The 20649-nt window shown below is 34.9% G+C and overlaps 1 protein-coding gene across 18 annotated transcripts in view; it reads right to left on the bottom strand.

Annotated features, from left to right (window-relative positions):
* Positions 1–20649, bottom strand: part of LOC101889073 (polypyrimidine tract-binding protein 2-like) — a 420192-nt gene that overhangs the window by 217131 nt on the left and 182412 nt on the right. For 5 of the 18 annotated variants that reach the window (XM_059119280.1, XM_059119287.1, XM_059119285.1 and 2 more), the window contains exons 3-4: positions 17332–19809; positions 12788–13369 (exon numbers count right to left, since the gene is read on the bottom strand). The exons of 10 other annotated variants lie outside the window; for them this stretch is intronic. In XM_059119280.1, the coding sequence (XP_058975263.1) occupies positions 12788–13369; positions 17332–17334 (585 nt within the window). In that variant the 5' untranslated portion in view covers positions 17335–19809. The remainder of the gene's footprint in view (positions 1–12787; positions 13370–17331; positions 19810–20649) is intronic. 3 more of the 18 variants (XM_059119326.1, XM_059119336.1, XM_059119342.1) reach the window with 1 other exon arrangement.

Here is a 20649-nt window from a genome sequence, read left to right as displayed (position 1 = left end):
AAAATGTAGCACTTCCCGAAATCCCCGCACCAAATTTCCTTATAATTTCAAAGTACAGTAGCCAACCTTTGTTGTGGAGAATGTGTCAAGTGGACTTGACAGTACTCGTTTGTAGATCAAAACTCCAAATGAGCTGTTAGTTCTAAGGATATGTGTTGTTCAGGGCTTTTATATTGTTTTTACTACTTACAAAAGGGTCCCCTATAGTTTGAGGTATATCTCGCAATGTTTAGGAAAGAATTTTGAAACATGGTACTGATTTTTAGAATGCATCCAGAATCATTGGTCCCTATACTTTGAGACATTTAAAATTTGATAGAGATCTTTAGAACGCATCCAGAAGTATTGACACAGAAAATGGGCCAGATCGCTGCCCTCTCTGCTAGAGCCCCATGTCCTCTTTCTGACTGAGGCTTATTTTTTAATTCTTCTAATATATTCCGATTTTTAACTGACATTAAATCTAGAAATCCATCAACCCTTCTGCGACCTAATCCATAAATCCTGAAGAAATATTTGTATCGAATACTAAACAAATAGCGTAGCCGGCATATTCTCTCTGACGTTCAAAAAATAAATACGAGTATCAAAGGGGAAATTAGGCGGTTGACATGACCTCAATTGTTGGCATATGAGCTTAGATAAAGCACAAGCTATACATACAACCACCAGTGAAGAGATAAGATATCTAAAAACAAAGCCATATGATATTTGATTTTTGCCAAAATGGGGGTGGAAATATCAGGCACCACCACAGTCAAATGGTAAAAGAAATATCTAAAGGGGTAAAACCAAATGCCTCATCATGTGGTAGAGATTGCGACATTTCTGAGGGAAAGATTTACTTGCAACACATCTGTCACATAAAACAAAGCAAAAAAACTCTAATCAAGTGTCAAATCACACTTTTTTTGTAGAACAAACAATGTCCATTCTGAGTGACAGTCACTCAATCAACATAAAATTAAATGACGAATAAATCAATAAACCGTTCTTTAAAGGGTTGTTGTCTTTCATGTGCATAAGGACCTCCCACCCATCCCTTCCCTGTTAGTTATCTACAACTTGGCATTAATGTATTTATTTGCCAATGTTGTATTATAGTTTTATGACAGCAGAAACAAATTAAAAAGTTATAAAAAAAAGTAACTGCAAATAAAACGGGAGAAAAAGAAACTCTTTGCCCATCAACTCGTTTTCACAACGGCCAATGCATCGTTTCTTCAAAAATGCAAAAGCAACAAACTCAAATGCATCCTCACAAACTTAAGGAAGCTGGTTACTATGGGCAGTACACAGCATAGAGAGAAGACGAAAGAGAGTGCATCAAATATTGGCAACCATAAAGTTTTTCGTTTGCATTTCTTTGCTGCTGCTAAGCAAACTCATTAACTTGTCGCACGTTTCAGTTTCAATGTGCGGACTTTTAGTGCGCCACTGTGAAAAATCCAGTAGAAAACTCAATAAAAAATTTTTGCCAGGAATATACTGGCTGGCAGTGGCATATAAATCCCTGGGATTAGTAAAACAGAAATACGAGTGTCTGTTTTTTTTCAATTTTTCATTTTCCTTTTTTTTTTTTTTGTTACGCCAAAACAAAACTTTGCCATCCAGACAAACAATTCGTTTTTTTTTTTTGTGAACTTCGAATGCAAAAAATTTGCAAGCTTTTTTGTGTTTTTAATTTTTATGAATTTATAAAAATATTCAATTAAAAAGAGAACAGTGTTTGCAAAAAAAAAAAAAACAACAAAATCTACAACAACAATATGGCAAAAATTTCAGTTATTTTTCCAATCTGACAAAAGGATTAAAAATGTCCATCCATACAATGACAAAGGAGGAATGGTCGAAACATATTGTCCTGCCGCACACACACACTCACAGCAAACCATGTAAACAACGGCTAATGTCACTAAATCGAAATATGATTTTGTTTGTTTGCAATTTTTTTTTTTTTTTTGCATGCATTCAGCAACAAATGCAAATATTGAAAAGTTTTTCCCCACGGATTATTCAGTGGATATTTTGTATTAAATATCGAAAAAAAAATATCCTAGGAGTGGTGGCGCGATCACAATGGAAGGAAATTAGAAAAAAGTAGCACAACAATGGGGTATAACTGCAGAGGAAGCAGATTGCTGAATAATATCGCTTTTAAATTCTTCGTACAATTATAAATAGCGCCATCTATGGCCTAAGAATTATAAAAAATTAGCATACTTTCAGGCGGAAAAATTGACTATGTACATAAATAATTTTTAATATAGAATAATGATTGTTCTCGTTTTGATAGCTGAAATTTACCTGCATTGTAGAGACTGCCCTAAATCAGTGAAACTCGATAAACAGCCTAAGAATAGTTGGACCCAAGTGACCTAATAACTTGCTCAAAATATAGATAAACTTTTGGGAGCTAGTGTCAAGGAAAAGTGTCAGTTAAATTTTGTATAGAATATCATCATGGAGAACTTTGCATCCTTTTAGCGCTCAATTCTAAGCAAATTATAATTGAAGTATAAATGGCGCTCGTTTTAGAGACCAATATTCCAATTGAAGCATAGATGGCGTTCGTAAGTCTTTCAGTTTCCGAGATATTTGTGATCGTTTGAATTTGAAGAGCAAATAGTTTTTTACGGCAATTTCCCACTCCTACGAACGTTGGCTGTTATCTCTTTTTGTAAATCGTATTAAATTTAAAAGTTGTATAAAGTTATTTTTGATTTCTTGTCTTTGACATATATTATTAAAAAGTATGCTACAAAGACATATAATATAATAAGATGGGACAATACATTGTTACTTTTCTTAAATATATGGCGTTGGCAGTGGAAAAATATGTTATGTCACGATATCGTGACATAGCATTATGTTATAATTTAACATAGCTGACACTTTTTAAGGGTTGTTGTTGATTTTATCGATTCAATGTACAAGGAAATGCTCTGAAATAGATTTTTGAGAGCATGTCTATCATGCCTGATATTTTTTCCTCGTATTTCCGCCAATTTTCGGCGATATCGGAATAACATATTTTTCTAAAATTTCCAATGCATTTCTGTTATGTCGCCTGCCATCTATTACCTGGTGGAAAAATTAAAGCCCATATGCATTTTGTCCAATCTTTATAGTTTTATGTCTTTGATGCTACTAAACAACATAAAAATTGATGTGCAGATGGCATTCGTTGTAATAATGAAGTCTTACAAATGAAGTATAGGTGGCGTATACATAGTTTATAAACATTGTAGTTTTAAAATGTGGATATTATGAAGATTGTAAGAAATAACTGAATTTGGTTGAAATGTGGCGTAAATAGCACTGGTTGAAATGTAATTCAGTGTCATGAAGTAATATTCTAGCAAACCTAAAAAAATTGATGGCATTCGACTGTATTTAGTGTTCAAAAGTGTGCAACCAAACAACAAATACATTGAACTGCAGGTGGCTCTGGTTGTACCGATTGAACTGTGTAACTTTATAACAATATTAGAATTGAAGTATAGGTGGTCAAAACATTGAGTACTTATTCTCATGAAAAATGGGCATCCTTGGCAAGTTGCTTAAAAGTAATTTGCTTGACTCGTCGTTTAAATATCAGATTTGTTCCCCTTTAGCGTTGAAAAAAATTGCGATTTCAGCTAAAAGGAAGCAAATTAAGTGTGTGATACTTCAACGACGAAGAGTAGTGCAATTATGGGGGATCTAGGTTAATTGTTAAAATATACTTGAATAAAAAACAAGGAAAAAAGCTGTAAGTTCGGCCGGGCCGAACTTTTAATACCCTCCACCATTTGGTACAAATTTGGCAATTTCCAAAAAAATAAAATCCGTTAAAAATTCTGTTAAAATCTTAGGAATACCGAATGCTTATACGACGACGTGTGCCTGCATAGGCAACTTTTGTCATAAGTTATTACAATATTTATATGCGAAACTTGAAGAAAAATCTGTTTATAATAAAGCTAAAATTATTAAAATACCGAATATGGGGGGTACCGTTATATGGGGGCTATACGAAGACGTGGACCTGCACAGACAATTTTCTGGCATAGTCTGAAGTATCCATTACGAACTTCACATGCGAAATTTGAAACAATCCCGGTAAATAATGTCGCTAAAATCATCAAAATACCGAATATCGGGGGTACCGTTATATGGGGGCTATACGAAGACGTGGACCTTCATGGCTCATTTTTTGACTTAGGATGTAGTATCCATTGCGAACTTAAAATGCCAAATTTGAAACAATTCCGGCGAATAATGTCGCTAAAATCATGAAAATACCGAATATTGGGGGGACCTGCACAGATAAATTTCTCTCTTAGGATGTAGTATCTATTACGAACTTCAAATGCCAAATTTGAAACAGTTCCCGTGAATAATGATAACTTGGACCTACATGGTCCATTTACGAACTTAACCTGCCTACTTGTAAAATATACATGTGTGTAAAATTTTAGCCTTTTTTCTCAATTTGTTCGAAAGATAGCGTGATTACAACAGACAGACAGACTGACAGACGGACATGGCTAAATCGTCTTAGAATCGTCAAGAATATATATACTTTATTGGGTCTGACATGAGTATTTCGAGGAGTTACAAACGGAATGACAAAATTAATATACCCTCCCATAGTGTGGTGGAGGGTATACAAATCTAAAAAAATGTATCCGGATAGTTCAGTACATCTTTGTAAGTCTATGAAATATCGCCAGTAGGCAGGTTAAGTTCGGTAATAAAGGAAACATTTTTTTTTTATTTTAAGGAGACAAGTCACCAACCTCTGATGAGAATATCAGATGACGCAGAAAAGTGTTTTTTCGTATAGCCCCCAAATAATTCCCAATATTCGATATTTTAAAGATTGTAACAACATCATTCACCCAAGTTATTTGAAATTTCGTATTCGAAGTTTGTAATGGGTAATATAGCCTATGTCTAAAAATTTCGTCTTCGTATAGCCCCCCTATAACGGTATCTTCCTTTATTCGGTATTTTTATGATTTTATCGACATTATGCGCCGGAATTGTTTCAAACTTCGTATTTGAAGATTTTAATGGTTACTACAGCCTATGGCAAAAATTTCTTATGCAAGTTCTCATATTCGTATATCCCTAGAATTTTTTGAAAATTTTCAAGTTGCATCCCAATGCTGGAGTGCATTAAATCTTCGGCCCGGCCAAACTTAGCTGTTGTTTCAATTGTTTTAACTACATACTGCACGCACTTTTAACCCCAACTGTAAACATATTCCGCGATGACATTATCCTATTATATTGTAATTTGTAATGTTTTGTATATACATATGTATGTACACATAAAATAGGTTTAACAATTAACGAAAGAACAAAAACAAAAAAACACAACAACAATAAAATTAGACTAAAAGTACAAAATATAATACTTCATATATATTTCTATCTATCGCATTGTAATATGCAAAAATCACTTAATCCTATTTAAACCAATGACAACAAAAGCAACAACAACGACAACAACATAAATTTATAAAAACAATCAAATGGTCATATGTTGATGTCCTGGGGGGTATAAACGGACATAAAACATATTACACAATACAATAAAACGCTAATAACTCTATGAGAATAGCAAAAGCAACGAGGAGTAGTGCAACGAGGGCAATAACAAGGGATTCAGACAATAATTCGAATTTCATAAAATTTGAATATATCAACGCAAGTGATAGAGAATTGAGTGAGGAGGGAGGGGGAGGGGATGGAGTGGACAAGAAAAAACATGGGTGTTAGGTTGAAAACAAATCCCCAGGAAATAAACTCATTACGCAAATTGTTTCCAATGAAATGAAATGCGACAACAAATCCTCATTCACTCCCACTAAGATACATTTGATGACATTTAACACATAATAAGTCAGGTGGGTGCGAATCCCTACTACTCCCCCACACTCCTTCAGCCGCAAACTTTATTTGCGAATGGACATCTGCCTAGTCTTATTAAGTTGTTGCTTCATTTCCCAAATGAAGAACGGCCCACAGCGGGCTATGCTAAACAAGTAAAAAAACATTAAGTTCGGCCGGGCCAAACTTTTAATACCCTCTACCTTAGGGTAAAAGAAACATTAGAAGAAATGTGGCAAAAACCATTAAAATGCCGATTATGGGGAGGTACCGTTATATGGAAGCTATACAAAAACGTGGACCTATAATTACAATGTTTCGCCACCGGAGCTGGAACCCATTATGACCCACAAATACCAATTTTTAGACAAATCAGTGAAAAAATGTGGCAAAAACCATCAAAATACCGAATATCGGGAGGTACCGTTATATGGGGGCTATATCAAATCATGGACCCATGCATGCAATGTTTCGCCACCGCTGGAACCAATTATGACCAACAAATACCAATTTTCGAACAAATCCCTGAAAAAATGTGGCAAAAATCATCAAATTACCGAATATCGGGAGGTACCGTTAAAAGGGGGCGATACCAAAACGTGGACCTATAATTACAATGTTTCGCCACCGGAGCTGGAACCCATTATGACCAACAAATACCGATTTTCAGACAAATCCGTGAAAAAATGTGGTAAAAAAAACTAATATACTAAATATCGGGAGGTACCTTTATATGGGGGCTATACCACAACGTGGACCTATACATGCAATGTTTTGCCACACGCTCAGGGACCCGCTATGACCTACAAATACCAATTTTAAGACAAATCCGTGAAAAAATGTGGCATAAATCATCAAAATACCGAATATCGGGAGGTACCGTTATATGAGGACTATACGATCAATACCAACCATCCTAGACACAATGCAAATAGCTCTGCTAAATTTTGGAGCTCTACGTCAAATAATGTGGGCTGTATCGTGATTTCAACAGACAGACAGACAGACAGACGGACAGACAGACGGACATCGTTAAATCGACTTAGAATTTTATGCTGATTATGAATATATATACTTTATGGGGTCTAAAACGAATATTTAGGGATGTTACAAACGGAATGACAAAGTTAATATACCCTCCTTTCCAAGGTGAAGGGTATAAAAAGAGAGAAAAATGTCAAGGAAGACAAGTGGTCGACCTTAGCTTCACGCCTTTGGCAGCGGAAAAAATTCTAAAGGCTTAATATCCAGTTTTAAATTATTAAAGAAGACAGCTAGCTATGCGTTGGACATCAAGGTAAAAACTCAATGGAAATATTTTCCATAGGAGTAAAGGATACTGGCAACACAGCAAAACAACAGCACGGCACCGCTCCACTCCGAACACAGCAAATATTGAAATGTAATTGTTTATAAAATATGCAACAACACATTAACACTAATCGATATGCCAAGCCAGGAAGCCAGCCAGCTATCCAGTCAGCCAGCCATTCAAATAGCTAGCAAAAAGGTGTATATAAAAACATTATTGTAATAAAATAAATATAGAAGAAGTAGAAAAAAAAAACAGACAGCAACAACAAAAATATTGAACGGCAACAGACTACAACAACTGCAAAACCGATAAAATAAATACCCATAAAAACAACGACGACGACGATACAACAAATGGCGGAGAGACACCAAGTTGGTGTTCCTCAATCACACAAGGACAGACAGACAGACAGAGAGACAGACAACCAGTCAGATAGTGTGTGGGTATATGGACATATGCCGACCATTATGCTGGCCCACCTCCCTCCCTCCCTCTTCACAAAACGTTCTAGTCCTTGCACCTACATATGTAAATAAATAGGGCTGCAAAACAATTTTCTAGCAATTGTTGGAGCTGCTGTTATACACCATCAAGGGTGTTGAATATTTCCATATTTGGTTTGCTGCTTGCTTGCTTTGATAAGGTAATTCCATTGGGGGAGGAGGAGTTGATGGGGAAAGGTGTAACACCAAGTAAATGCAGTCATGAAAGGAACAAGTGTTGAATGCGGGCCTTCGTCATCAATAATATATGTCGATATGTGAAGTAGAGGGAAATAAAGTGGTAGTGGTAATCTACGACTTTACGTGGGTACCAGTTTTTGGGGTCAGGGTTTTGAGAGGGGAAATATTTTATGTTTATCGGTAATAACTTCAAACATCTACCAAGTATTTGGGTGGATAAAAATCGAACCATTTTGGTGACAAATGTAGCAGATTTTATGCTTGAATTGTTTAGTTATGTTTAGGAAAAAACGGACAACGTCAGTATATCCATATTCTAACCAGTAAAGAAAGTCCTAAAGTCGGGTGGGGCCGATTTTATGATACCCTACACCACTTTGCTAATATAGTTGAGCTCCACTTAATAATTAAAAGTTTTTATGGGAGAATTTAATCATACACGCTATGATTATAATTATAATTTAAAATTCAAAGGACTAAATATGCCGAAGCATTTGTATCTTTTAAATTCGGACTTGTATTGCCCATTTGGTGCAAAATTAATTTGAAATCAGATAAAGAAATACATGGGAACTATATCCAAATCTGAACCGAACTCGATAAAATTTGGCAAAGATATTTCTGAGCTGTATTTGATATATTTCCCTGAATATCGTTGTTACAGAGTGCATATTACGGCTGTGGGTAACAAATACAACAAATCGGATGAACAATATATATGGGAGCTACAGCTATATCTGAACTGATTTTCACCAAATTTGACATACTAGCTTCTAGACTCAAATCGGTCGTATGTGCCAAATTCCATCCCATTTGGGCAAATATTAGACATTTGGTGCACAATAAAAGGTAAATCGGACGAAGTTATATATGGGAGCTATATCCAAACCTGATCCGATCTCGATAAAATTTAGCAAATGTATTTCTAAGCTGTATTTGCTATATTTCCCCAAATATTGTTGTTACAGAGTGCATATTACGGCTGCGGAGGACAAAAATAACACATCGGATGAACAATATATATGGGAGCTATAGATATATCTGAACCGATTTCGATTTCAAATTTGGCATACTTATTTGCAGGCCTAATTTGGTTGTATGTGCAAAATTCCATACTATTCGGGCAGATATTACACGTTTGGTGCACAATAAAAGGCAAATCGGACGAAGATATATATGGAAGCTATATCTAAATTTTTACCGATTATCTCCAATTTCAATAGGGTTCGTCCTTGGGCCAAACAAATGTTGTTTGCAAAATTTCATCTCAATCGGATAATAAATGCGACCTGCATTTTGTTCACAAGAATACACGGACAGACGGACGGACAGACGGACGGACAGACGGACTGACATGCATAAATCACCTGAGAAAGTGAATCTATGCAGATCATCAAAAGGAACTATGGGTCTATCTCGTTTCCTTTTGCCTGTTACAAACAAATGCACAAAGACATAATACCCTGACCACCTTGTGGTGTAGGGTATAAAAATCGAATGTTGGTATTTAAGATTATAAAAACCGAAATCAAATTTTACTTGAAGCCCACTTCTGATTTTGCGATTGTACATGGTCGACTTTTCGTTTTCACATATGCAAAAAGTATGCAACGATTAAGATTTTTTTAAAAATACCCAAATAATCGAAATTCGACTTCCGAACAAAAAGCAATGCAATGATTAAACTTAGTTTATATACTATTAATAGACTTTTATTGGAATTTTATTTTTTATTTTTTTGGAATTTTATTTTCAAGTGGGGAATATCGACATATCGAAAGGTCGAAGGATAAATGTTGAAATATGACAAAGGGTAAATGTCGAATTTTATGGTGGATCAAAACCAATAGATAATTTAAATTTTCTAATCAAATTAGAACAAATTAATGGTCGTTTATTTGAAACAAGTAAAAAAGCTATAAGATCGGCCGAGTCGAATTTTGAATACCCTCCAACCACTTGGAACAAATTTTGCAATTTTCAAAAAAAAAATAAATAAAATCCGTTAAAATATTTGTTAAAATCTTTAAAATACCGAATGTAGCCGTTATATTAGGGTCTATACGACGACGTGGACCAATCATCAAAACACCAAATAACGGGAGGTACCGATTTCGTGCACCTGCAGAGACAATTTACTGTCATACGCTGTAATATCCATTACCATCTTCAAATACCAAATTTGAAGCAATTCCGGTGAATAATGCCGCTTAAATCACCAAAATACCGAATATCAGGAGGTACCACTCTATGTGGGGCTATAAGAAGACGTGGACCTGCAGAGACAATTTACTGTCATAGGCTGTAGTATTCATTACGAACTTAAAAAACGAAATTTGAAACAATCCGGGTGAATAATGTCGATAAAATCATCAAAATACCGAATATCGGGAGGTACCGTTATATGCGGATATACCATAACGTGGACGTACAACATGGCGCATTTTCTATGCCAGATACCGGGTTGCCCATATTCGACGGACCCATCTGGCAACGCCATAACTTTTGACAGAGATGTCACATCGATTAATGACATATCGCGTTTGAAGCATCAGTCCAAGCAGATTTTTACCATGAACCAATACACGCCAGGCGAGCGCTCTGAAATAGTTTAAATTTACATTCAACAGAAGAAGACAATTGTGAAAACTCAACGTGCTTTTAAAACATTAAAAAATGTGAGAAGTTCGCCTTCTAAGAACACCATTAGGCGTTTATACAAAAATTTTCGACTGGTAAGGCTCTTTCTAATCCGAAGAGGCCATATAAAAGTCGACCAAGGCGATCGGCCGAGAATATCGCTGCCGTACGAGCCAGTGTTGAGAGGTCCCCAAGAACATCCCAAAAACGCCGTTCTCAGCAGTTGGGCATGGCTCGGGCCACTTTACAACGGATTGATTTGCATTTGTTCCCGTACAAAATTCAATTGATGGAGAATGTTGCCTGCGGACAAGCCTCGTCGATTGGAATGGGCCCAAAGGTCCGTCGAATATGGGCAACCCTGTATAATATAAATTTGAGTAAAATTTTATCAACCTACTTCATTTCGTTCATTTCCACCGCACAATGGCCACCAAAATTTCCGGATACCAATCCGTTGAACAATTGTGTCTGGAGAATCTTGGTAAGCAAGGTTGGCACCAAAAACATACCAAAGTGTCGATCACCTCAAGCAAGCGCTTCGCCGGGAATGGACCAAAATACCGCGTGGGTGTATAAAAAAAATTATTCGGGCAGCGTATAACGGTTTTATTGGCCGTTTGAAGGTCATAATTCGTGCCAAAGTTGACCAATTCGAACAAATCTAAACTTATTATAAAATTTCATGCTATTTCCAACATGTTTTGATTTCATTCAATAACATTTAAAATAATATGAAAATTGTGGCGTTGCAGTTTTTTTTATGTACCTAGCATGTAGTGCCCTGACCTTACATTATTATATCAAGCTAAATAAATGTGACGATATTTGAAACTACATATTTTTACAACTTTGATTAGAATATAATTATTTATGGATATAACCACCCTGTACTCAAAATGGTCCTTCGTGCTGAAAACAGGGTGGTTATAAATTAGATTTTTTATATCAACAAATTGCTTTTGTTAACGTTTTTCTTTTTAAGAAGATATTCTAAATTCTTCGTTTGCGACTTTACTTTGCTTAATAATCACATGTTTCAAAAAAATTGATATGACATTAAGAAAAAAAATATTTTTAAACTTATTAACTACCCTGTGTTGATTCAATGGTCCTTCAATTGAATGACAGGGTGATACACAAAATATATGTTTTTCTTATAAATAATTCCGTTTTATGATACAAAGGTTATTTTTGAAAAGATTTACAACAACAAAATATACAAATTCGAAACGAAAAAAAATACAACAAACACTACATTTTATGCAAAACATAGAGAGCAGAACACTTAGGGGGAGAGAGAGGGAGAGCGCTATTTCTAACATTCAAAAAAGCTAATTATATTACAAATGAATGACTACAGATGAGAGGAGTACAGAGAATCCTTGCAAAGGATTTGTGATGAAGATGATATTTTACAAGACCAAGTAGTAGCGTTTTTTTAGTGAAAACGAAAAAAAAACAATTACAACAAAAATACACTCAAAGAAACCATATGACAACAAAAAGAAAACACAAATACAACAATGATTTTGGGTAAGGAGAGTTTCTTTTGAGGGGGGAATTTCAGGTAGTGTTTTGGGTTAGTTGTTGTTAGTTGTTTCGGGGGATGCAGGAGGAGTTAGAGACACACACAGTTAGACGACACATTTTGGTATTTTTGTTGTTGTTGTTGTTGTTGTGAGTTCATCTAGACGTACAAGTAGACACAAACCTTTTTAGGAGAAGATAGATGCAATGAAGATGGCGATGACATAGAACAATCAGAAGAAGCAGAACTGCAGCGACTTGATGTAGAAGAGGACGACGACGTGTGGGATGATGCCTGGCTGGAATTGAGTGGCAACGGCGAGGTGGCCAATAAAAGTTTTGATGTTTTATTTGCCAATTCAATGGTGGGACAGCCCGGAGCACTGCCCAGCAAACCGGCACCTGGACGCATACCAACAAAACCAGCAATGCCCGCGGACGATAAGGCCGTTGCCGGAGGTGTGGCCCCAAAATAGTTGGCCGCCCAGTAGTCGGGAGCATTCATCAGAATGCCGCCCTGGTGGCTGGGGGGTGCACCACCCAATAGGCCAGCACCTCCATGATTTGGCGTTACGTGCACGGAATTGGTGGCATTGGCAATGGCCATGGCGGCGGCGGCCATGCCACTCGCGGTCGAGCCAACAGCCGTACCGCCGCCACCCAAATATGCACCGGTCGCCGCAGTTGCTGCTGATGGAGAAGAACTAGTTGCAGATAGACTAATGTTATTATTTACATTATTGGTGGATGGAGTTGTGGTTGCTGTTGACGTTGTGGACGATGTCGATGTCATGTTGGCCGCAAACATGGCGGCCGCCACCGCAGCTGAGCCATTGCAGGCTGGTATTATGGTCAGGGGTGTGCCGGCTGGGGATGAGGCAGCAAAGAAAGCTGGTGGTTGCTGTTGATGTAACTGCTGCTGTTGGGATTGTTGTTGGGGGGGTTGATGGGTCAGCGCGGCCCCAAATTTCGTGGGTGTTGTGGGACTGGCCGCATTGTTAACCTGTAATTGCATATAGGTTTGCAACATTTGCATTTGTTGTTGCTGCTGCTGTTGTTGGGCGGCAGCAATGGTTTGTTGTTGCTGCTGCTGCTGTTGTTGGACATAGTGTAGCTGTTGCTGCAACTGATATTGATGTTGTTGATGCTGCTGTTGTTGTTGTTGCTGCTGTTGGTGTTGCTGCTGCTGCAACATGGTGGCGGCCGCAGCTGCGGCAGCAACAGCCCCAGCTGGATAGCCGGGCGAATAGGTGGGTGGCTGCATGTGCAACTGATGCGGATGTCCGGCTGTCGGTGCTGCCTGTAGCAACTGCATTTGCTGTTTGTGGTTTTTAATTTTTGTTTAGTATTTTGTTAAGTAGTAGTTTTTGGTGTTTACTTTTTTTGCTGGTATAGAAATAGGTAAGTTTATGAGAGAGAAAGATTAAGAAGAAGGAAACTCAAACCAAAAGGAAAAAATCAACAGCTCATAAAGCCAACAGAATTAATAATAATTTAAGATTTCTTGAGGAAATTAGAACAAGAAAAAAACACAAACCAAAATAAATGTGAAGTTATGTTAATAAAAACAAATATTAGAATATACAACTCTTTGTTTTAATTTTCTTGTTGTTGGAGGTGGTGGTGTTATTTTATAAACAAAACTTTAACCTAGAGTGCTTTTAAGGAAAAAAATTCCAGAAAAAAATATGTGACCATTAATTAAGTAAATACAAAATAGTTGTGGTAGATTTTGTTTTGAGTTATTTATATTTATTTGTTATTTAACAAGAAAATTATCAACCAAAGAACAAGAAGGAGAAGGAGGTGAGAGTGGGAGAACAAGAGTGAAATAGTGGAAGGTATAGCAGCAGAAAATGGAAAACCCCATTTGCTATTTGCGTAGAAACCAAACACAGTTCAAATATTACAAAGAATTGTGACTTTGATAAAAGATGACAGAGAAAGAATAATCTGAGATCAGGAGGAGCAGAGCTGAGAAATGAACAATTTCTTGCCAGTTTGAAGGGTAGAAGCAAAAGGACATACAAAGAAGTTGTTTTGTATTTGCAAAGAAAAATATTGAAATTAAATGAAAATTGTAGCAGTGGTAGTGGTTGTAGTAGCAGAAAATAGTAGTCATAGCATATTAGAGTTTATAGTTTGTAATTTAAGTTATAAGAGTTTTAAGTTGTAATTTTTGTTTGCTACCAACAAAGTTGTAAAGATAATAAAATAAGTTTATTTTTTTTAAAAAGTTCAGGAAAACCAAATTCTCTCAATCATTTCTTGTTTCCTTTTATTTTAAATATAATAATATAACGTTACGATAAAACACTATCCTAATTTTTTTGTAATACTTTCAATACAAAAATTTCAACTATGCAGAATTATTGGAACATTTCTTCACAACGTAGTTTTTAAAAAAAATCTTCAGTGTTGCGTTTATTTTGAATTATGTGAAATTGGAAATTGTAACGTTATCCCTTTTGTGTTTTCTAAATGTTCGCCTATTGTAAGTACAATTATTCCTTCACTGAACGCTATAATTTTCAAAGTGATAAGACAATTAATTCGAAAACATTGGGATTTTAAAATCACAAGAATAAATTAATAGAATGTTTGCTGCATTTTTTGATGGGAATATTTTGATAAACTGTACCAAAATGAATTATTCATAGAGTCTGGTAAATGTCCCACGTATCATTTCTTATCGCAACAATTTTGAGGTCATATCCGAAGACAGGCGAATATTCATGAATGACAAATATTTTAATTTTCCTTATGCAACAAAGTGGGGAATATTGGAATTAGGAAAGCAAGCAATTCTCATTGACATTTTTCAAACTGTAATCTGGTTATGAGTTGGTCTCAGAGCCATCAATGTATCAATGGTCTTTTTTTCAATATTTCCTATAATTGGTTTTCGTAATATTGACGCATTCCTAAATTTGCTATACTTTAAACTATTGGCATATTGAAGGAAACTCAGATATCCAATAATTTTGAATTTTCTAAAAATTAGTCTCGAAATCACATTCTAATTCGAAGTCCGTCCTTCTGTCCGTCCATATATTTCTGTGAAAAAAAATACAGGTCGCATTTATTGCAAGATCAAGATGAAACTTTCCACAAAAAATTTGTTATGTTCAAGGACGAACCATATTGAAATTGGAGATAATCGGTCAAAATTTAGATATAGCTCAAATATATCTCTTCGACCGATTTCCGGTTAATTGTATGTATACCAAATGCCAATATCAGTCCAAATGACCTGAATTTCGGCACATCCGACCATATTCATCCTAAAAACAAGTACTTTAAATTTGGTGAAAATCGGTTCAGATAAAGCTATAGCTTTCATAGACGGGTTGAGATGGAAAAAATTTTAACCAACTTCAGACTGCTGTCATTTCTAAGCCAGTCGTCCGACAGCTGTTAAAATTATTCCAGTTACAGCTCATTATATTGTTTAGTTACAGCTCATTATATTGTATGCGAAAAATGGCTCGTGAGCTGAACATATCGCAATATTCCATTCGGCATATATTGAAAAATGAGCTCGGGGTAAAGTCATTGAAATTCTAAAAAGCGCAAGAACTTACACCGCAAATGAAAGAAAATAGGCTCAAAGAGAGCTTGGCCGAAAGTGGTGAACTGCCGATTTGAGTTTTCTCCGAAGAGAAAACATTCGTTGTCCAGCAGTTTGTAAAGATACAAAATGATCGTATTTACTTGCCAAAGAGGTGAACTGAAAATGTGAACCTTCGGTTGGCCACCAGAACTCAAGCGCCGGTCATGGTGATAATGTGGGCCGCCATATCAGCCGATGGTCGCTCTCCGCTCATATTAATCGACCGTGGCATCAGAATAACTGCCGAATATTATCGCGAAAATATTCTGGAGGGTGTATTTAAGCCTTGGGCAGGCAAACATGTTGGCCGCAGACCTTGAACTTTTCAACAGGAATCAACACCATCGCACTCTGCTCGCGCCACCCAAGAATACCAATCCGTTGGACTATTGTGTCTGGAGTATTTTGGAAAGCAAAGTTGGCACAAAAAATACCAAAGTGCCAATCACCTCAAGCAAGTGTTTCGCCGGGAATGGGCCAAAATACCGCAGAGCAACATTCGGGCAGCATGTGACGGTTTCATTGGCCGTTTGAAGGCCATAATTCGTGCCAAAGGTGATCAATTCGAACAAATCTAAACTTATTCCAAAATTTGATGCTATTTCCGACATTTTTTGCTTTCATTCAATAAAATTTAAAAAAAAAATTGTAAAAATTATGGCGTTTGACTTTGTTGCTGGTTTTTTGTCTCACCCTGGATATGTGTAATCCGATTTGGGGTTCTAAGTCCCTCACATGCAGTAATGTGCACTTCACAACAATATTATTCGGTAACCGATATACAGATCCGTATCAGAAATAAGTTTTTAAAATTTTGTCAAGATCGGTTCAGATTTGGATATAGCTCCGATATATATAGTTTTATCCGATTTTAGGTTTTTTGAGCACCAAATGGCTTATAACAGCCCAAATGGACTGAATTTTTGGCACTTCCCAGGGAATTCAGCCTAAAAGCTGAAATCAAATTTTGATGAAAATCGCTTCAGATATAGCTATAGCTCCCATGTGCATGTTTCATCCGATTTGGTGTTAAAGTCGCATAATATGCACTCCACTTTGATACCGGATATCAGATACTTCTCGAAAATATTTCTGCCAAATTTTATCAACATCGGTTCTGATATTTTTATATCCTCGCTCTATAAGTATTATGATGATCGATATATAAGTATTATCAGCCCAAATCGAATAGATTTTGTCATATTCAACCGAATTTTACCATTTGGTGAAACTCGGCCCGGTATATCTATTGCTCCAATGAATATATATCCAATATAATCCTTATTGAAGTCATATCATGCACCATACAGCAATGCTATTTGGTTCATAGTTGGTATGATCTACTTCACATAAATCCCCAATACAAACTTTTTTGTTACGTGGACTCTACTAAATACGCATAGTGGTGTAGGGTATCATACAGACGGCCCCGCCCGACTTTCGGCCTTTCTTACTGGCAGAACCTTCTCCTGAATATTCTTTTTTTTTTTTTGTATTTTTGAAAATTTTGGTAAATCCCAATATGTTTTCAATTCCCTTTACAAAGAAATGTTCCAATAATTTTCTGCTTAGTTCTACTGACTTATATTAATATGCTCCTAAGCCTATATAAAATTCACAATTTTTTTTCAAAACTTCATTGATAAAAAAAAGCAACTCTCTCTTACCATTATAATCGTTTTGCAGGCGAAGTTGTTGGTGTTGAAGAAAAGCTGGAAGATGATGAGCTTAGCTTTTTGTCTTGTTTTCAATTGGAAATTGAAACTCGATGCAAGATGTAAATATTTGTTGTTGCTGTTCTGCTAGTTGTTGGTGGATTTTTTTAGGATCACTGAGATTTTTTTGAAGTTTATTTTTTTTCTTTGTGATTTTGTTTTTTAAACTTTTGCTGACTTTTTATTTGATTTGCACGTCGATTGGTGGTATTTTGTTGTTGAGGGGGGTGTGGAGTTTAAGTTATTGCAAAGGTCAGGATAGACAGGAAACAATGTGTTCTAATGTGGAACTTTTGTTGTTTTGTTGTTGTTTTTTTTTTTTCTATATTTTTTGACTATGTAAATATGTATGTGCTAGCCAATTCTTTTTTATATGTATGAATATGAAGTGATATGGAACAAATTGTTGCTTTTTATTCTGTTTTCGTTTTGATTGCAGAGTTTTGATTAGGTTTTCTTTCTTTTAATAGTTTTTTGGTTTTGTTCTTTTGATTTGTTTTCTATAGTTTGCTGTTGTTTTCTGCTAAGATAAATTCTACAATTAAAGGTAAATATATTGAAACACTGTGATTAGTTTGTTTTTTTTTTTTCTGAATATAAATATTTATATATACGAAAAAGAGGTGGCTTAGAAACTTGTTTTGCTAAAAAGGATTGTCAAAAATGGGGATATTGATTGTTTTTTTTTTCTTCCGATTTTTGTGCAATAAAAGTTCTGCTAGATATGCTGATTGTTGCTAATGTATATTTATATGTTTAAAAGTTTTATTTTATTTATATATATATAGAGTATATAAATACTAGAGTAAAAGACAAGTATATAGATTGTCGAGATATAAAATTGGGGGTTTTATGAAATATTTAAATTGTAGAAAGATTGTCCAAGAGGTTTTGCTTTGATGGGATATTATCCTTAGATTGGTATTTTTTTTTTTTTTTTTTTTTGTAGAAGTAAGACAAAAAGAAGGTGATCACTTTTGGTTTTATTTATTTTCTATTCTTGTAGAAAAAATGTAGAAAGAGATTGTCCAGAGTAAGAGGATATTGGATTGATTGCTGATCAGATTTTAATTTTTTTTAGGTTATATAAATTTAAATCACACAGAGATTGATTGTTTTGGGGTTTTGTGTAGATGATTGCAGCTTCGATTCGTAATAGGGAATCGGAAAAAAGTATGTTTTTTCGAATTGAAAATTCTATATGCTATGTTATGTATACGATTGAGATTATATTTAAAAATGTATATTTAATAATATGTTCACGCTAATTTTGTATTGATTGTCAAAACGCGTACTCTTGAGTCAAATTTGATGTGGTTTGCAGCAATTCTTTTTCTATACAAAAAATATTGCCAAACCTTTGACTTTGTATTTAATATTACCTTTGATATCCTTCTTCTTATTTTACTTTCATTTATGCTAATAACAAAATTTTTCTTCTATATAATTTTATTTTATTTTTATTTTTTGCTACTTTGATATTGAACTATTTTTCAATTTTTATTTAAGTTTTTTTTTTGTTTTCTGAGTTTGAATGAAATATTTCACAAAAGTCTTTTTGACTAACTATCAAGGATTAAAATGTTATGTTTTCTTCTAACTTCTTCTTCTCTCGCTCTCGCTCTTGTTATTTCTCTATTTATATATATATAAATATTAAAAATATGTATATATTCTACAAATGTATATAATTTTATGTATAATATTTGTATAGTTTATTTTTCTGAATGTAACATCAATTGACTTGGTTTTTTTTTTCTGCTTTTTTGAATATTGAATTCTTGATTTCTTGCTTTGTTTTAAGATTGCTAAAAATTGCCTGGAGATTTCTTCTGGGTTTTTGGCTTTCTTCTTTCTTAAGGTAAAATGTATGTGGGTGTAAGGGGGCGGGCGGGCGTTAGTTAAAATCTGTTTGATTACTGTATTTTAAAAACGCTCTCAACAACCTTTGCTTGTTTTTGTTTTACGATAATTGCCTTTGTGAGGGATTTAATTTGTTAAAATTATTTTGTATTTTCTTTGGATAACAACAACCTTGGTTTTGGTTTCTACTATATATCTTCCAGCTATAAATATATATTGCACAATCTCTGTCTTTAACTTTTTGTTTTTGGCAAAATATTAACTCTTTGTTTCCTTCTTTCTACTCTCTGTCAAAGAATTTTCTTTTTTTTTCAAAATTGTCCTATATATATTTTTTTTTTTAATTCTCCTAAATTTTTCTTCGCTAATGGCCAAGCAACGATTTGTTGTAATTCTTTTTCTTATAATTCGTATAAATGTCGTTTATGAAATTTTGATTCAGAGGAAAGGAAAAGTTTGGTTTTGGATATAGGATGTGATGGTTTGGTTTGGACCAAATGGGATTAAATACCACTTGAAAGTTTTTTTTTTCGAAATTACGCAGAAGAGATTCTCTGAAGAGTTGTTCTACAAGAGTTAAACAAAGAAATTGGATTTTTATAAAATTTTGAAAATTGTTCTTTTGTGGGAAAAAAAATATTACAATATAAAAAGGGATAACTAAAAGAAAAAACTCTTAAAAACAACTGAACGAACAGATTTAAAACGAAACAAGGTAATCAAAAAACAATTAAAAAAATTAATTTCGGCCGGGCCGAACTTTTAATGCCCTACACCTTAGGGCAAAGGAAACATAAGAACCCTTTCTAACCAACAAGTGCCAATTTTTATACACCTGATTTGGTGGAAAATTCGGACTAAAAGTTAAAAAAAAAAAAAACGAAAAATCGACAGATACGGTTATAACAAAACGTGGCCCACATTGAATATTTTTTGAGATCTTTTAACATGCTACGAGCTCGAAATGTAAGATTAAAACTGATTGACTTCGAAAGATTAAAAAACGAAAATTCGGAGAAACAGTTTTATGGGATTATACGAATAGGCGGACCTAAAATTAATACCTTTTGCGAGCAGCAAATCTAATTATAGAGAAATTTATTTGAAAATTGACAAGCTGCTTTGGTTGGAAATCTGGATGAAATCAGGAGGTATAGTAAAATGGGGTGAGGGGGGATATCTATGCGACCGGTCTTGAATATTTGCCTACAAAAAAATCGAAATGATTAAATTATACCAAAAAGTGGCCCCACATTGAATATTTTTTGAGAGCTGTTTATCCATTAAGAGATCGAAATGCAAGATTAAAACTCTTAAAAAAAAATCCGAAGATCGGTAGCGGACCTAAATTATATATATTTTATAAAGAACCCAAAATTTTAAAATCGGATTTGGTTGGAAAATGAC

The sequence above is a fragment of the Musca domestica genome, unplaced genomic scaffold (assembly GCF_030504385.1).
Source record: "Musca domestica strain aabys unplaced genomic scaffold, Musca_domestica.polishedcontigs.V.1.1 1, whole genome shotgun sequence".
NCBI lineage: Eukaryota > Metazoa > Arthropoda > Insecta > Diptera > Muscidae > Musca > Musca domestica.
The sequence above is the reverse complement of the archived record's forward strand: the minus strand, read 5'-3'. Positions and strand labels throughout refer to the sequence as shown.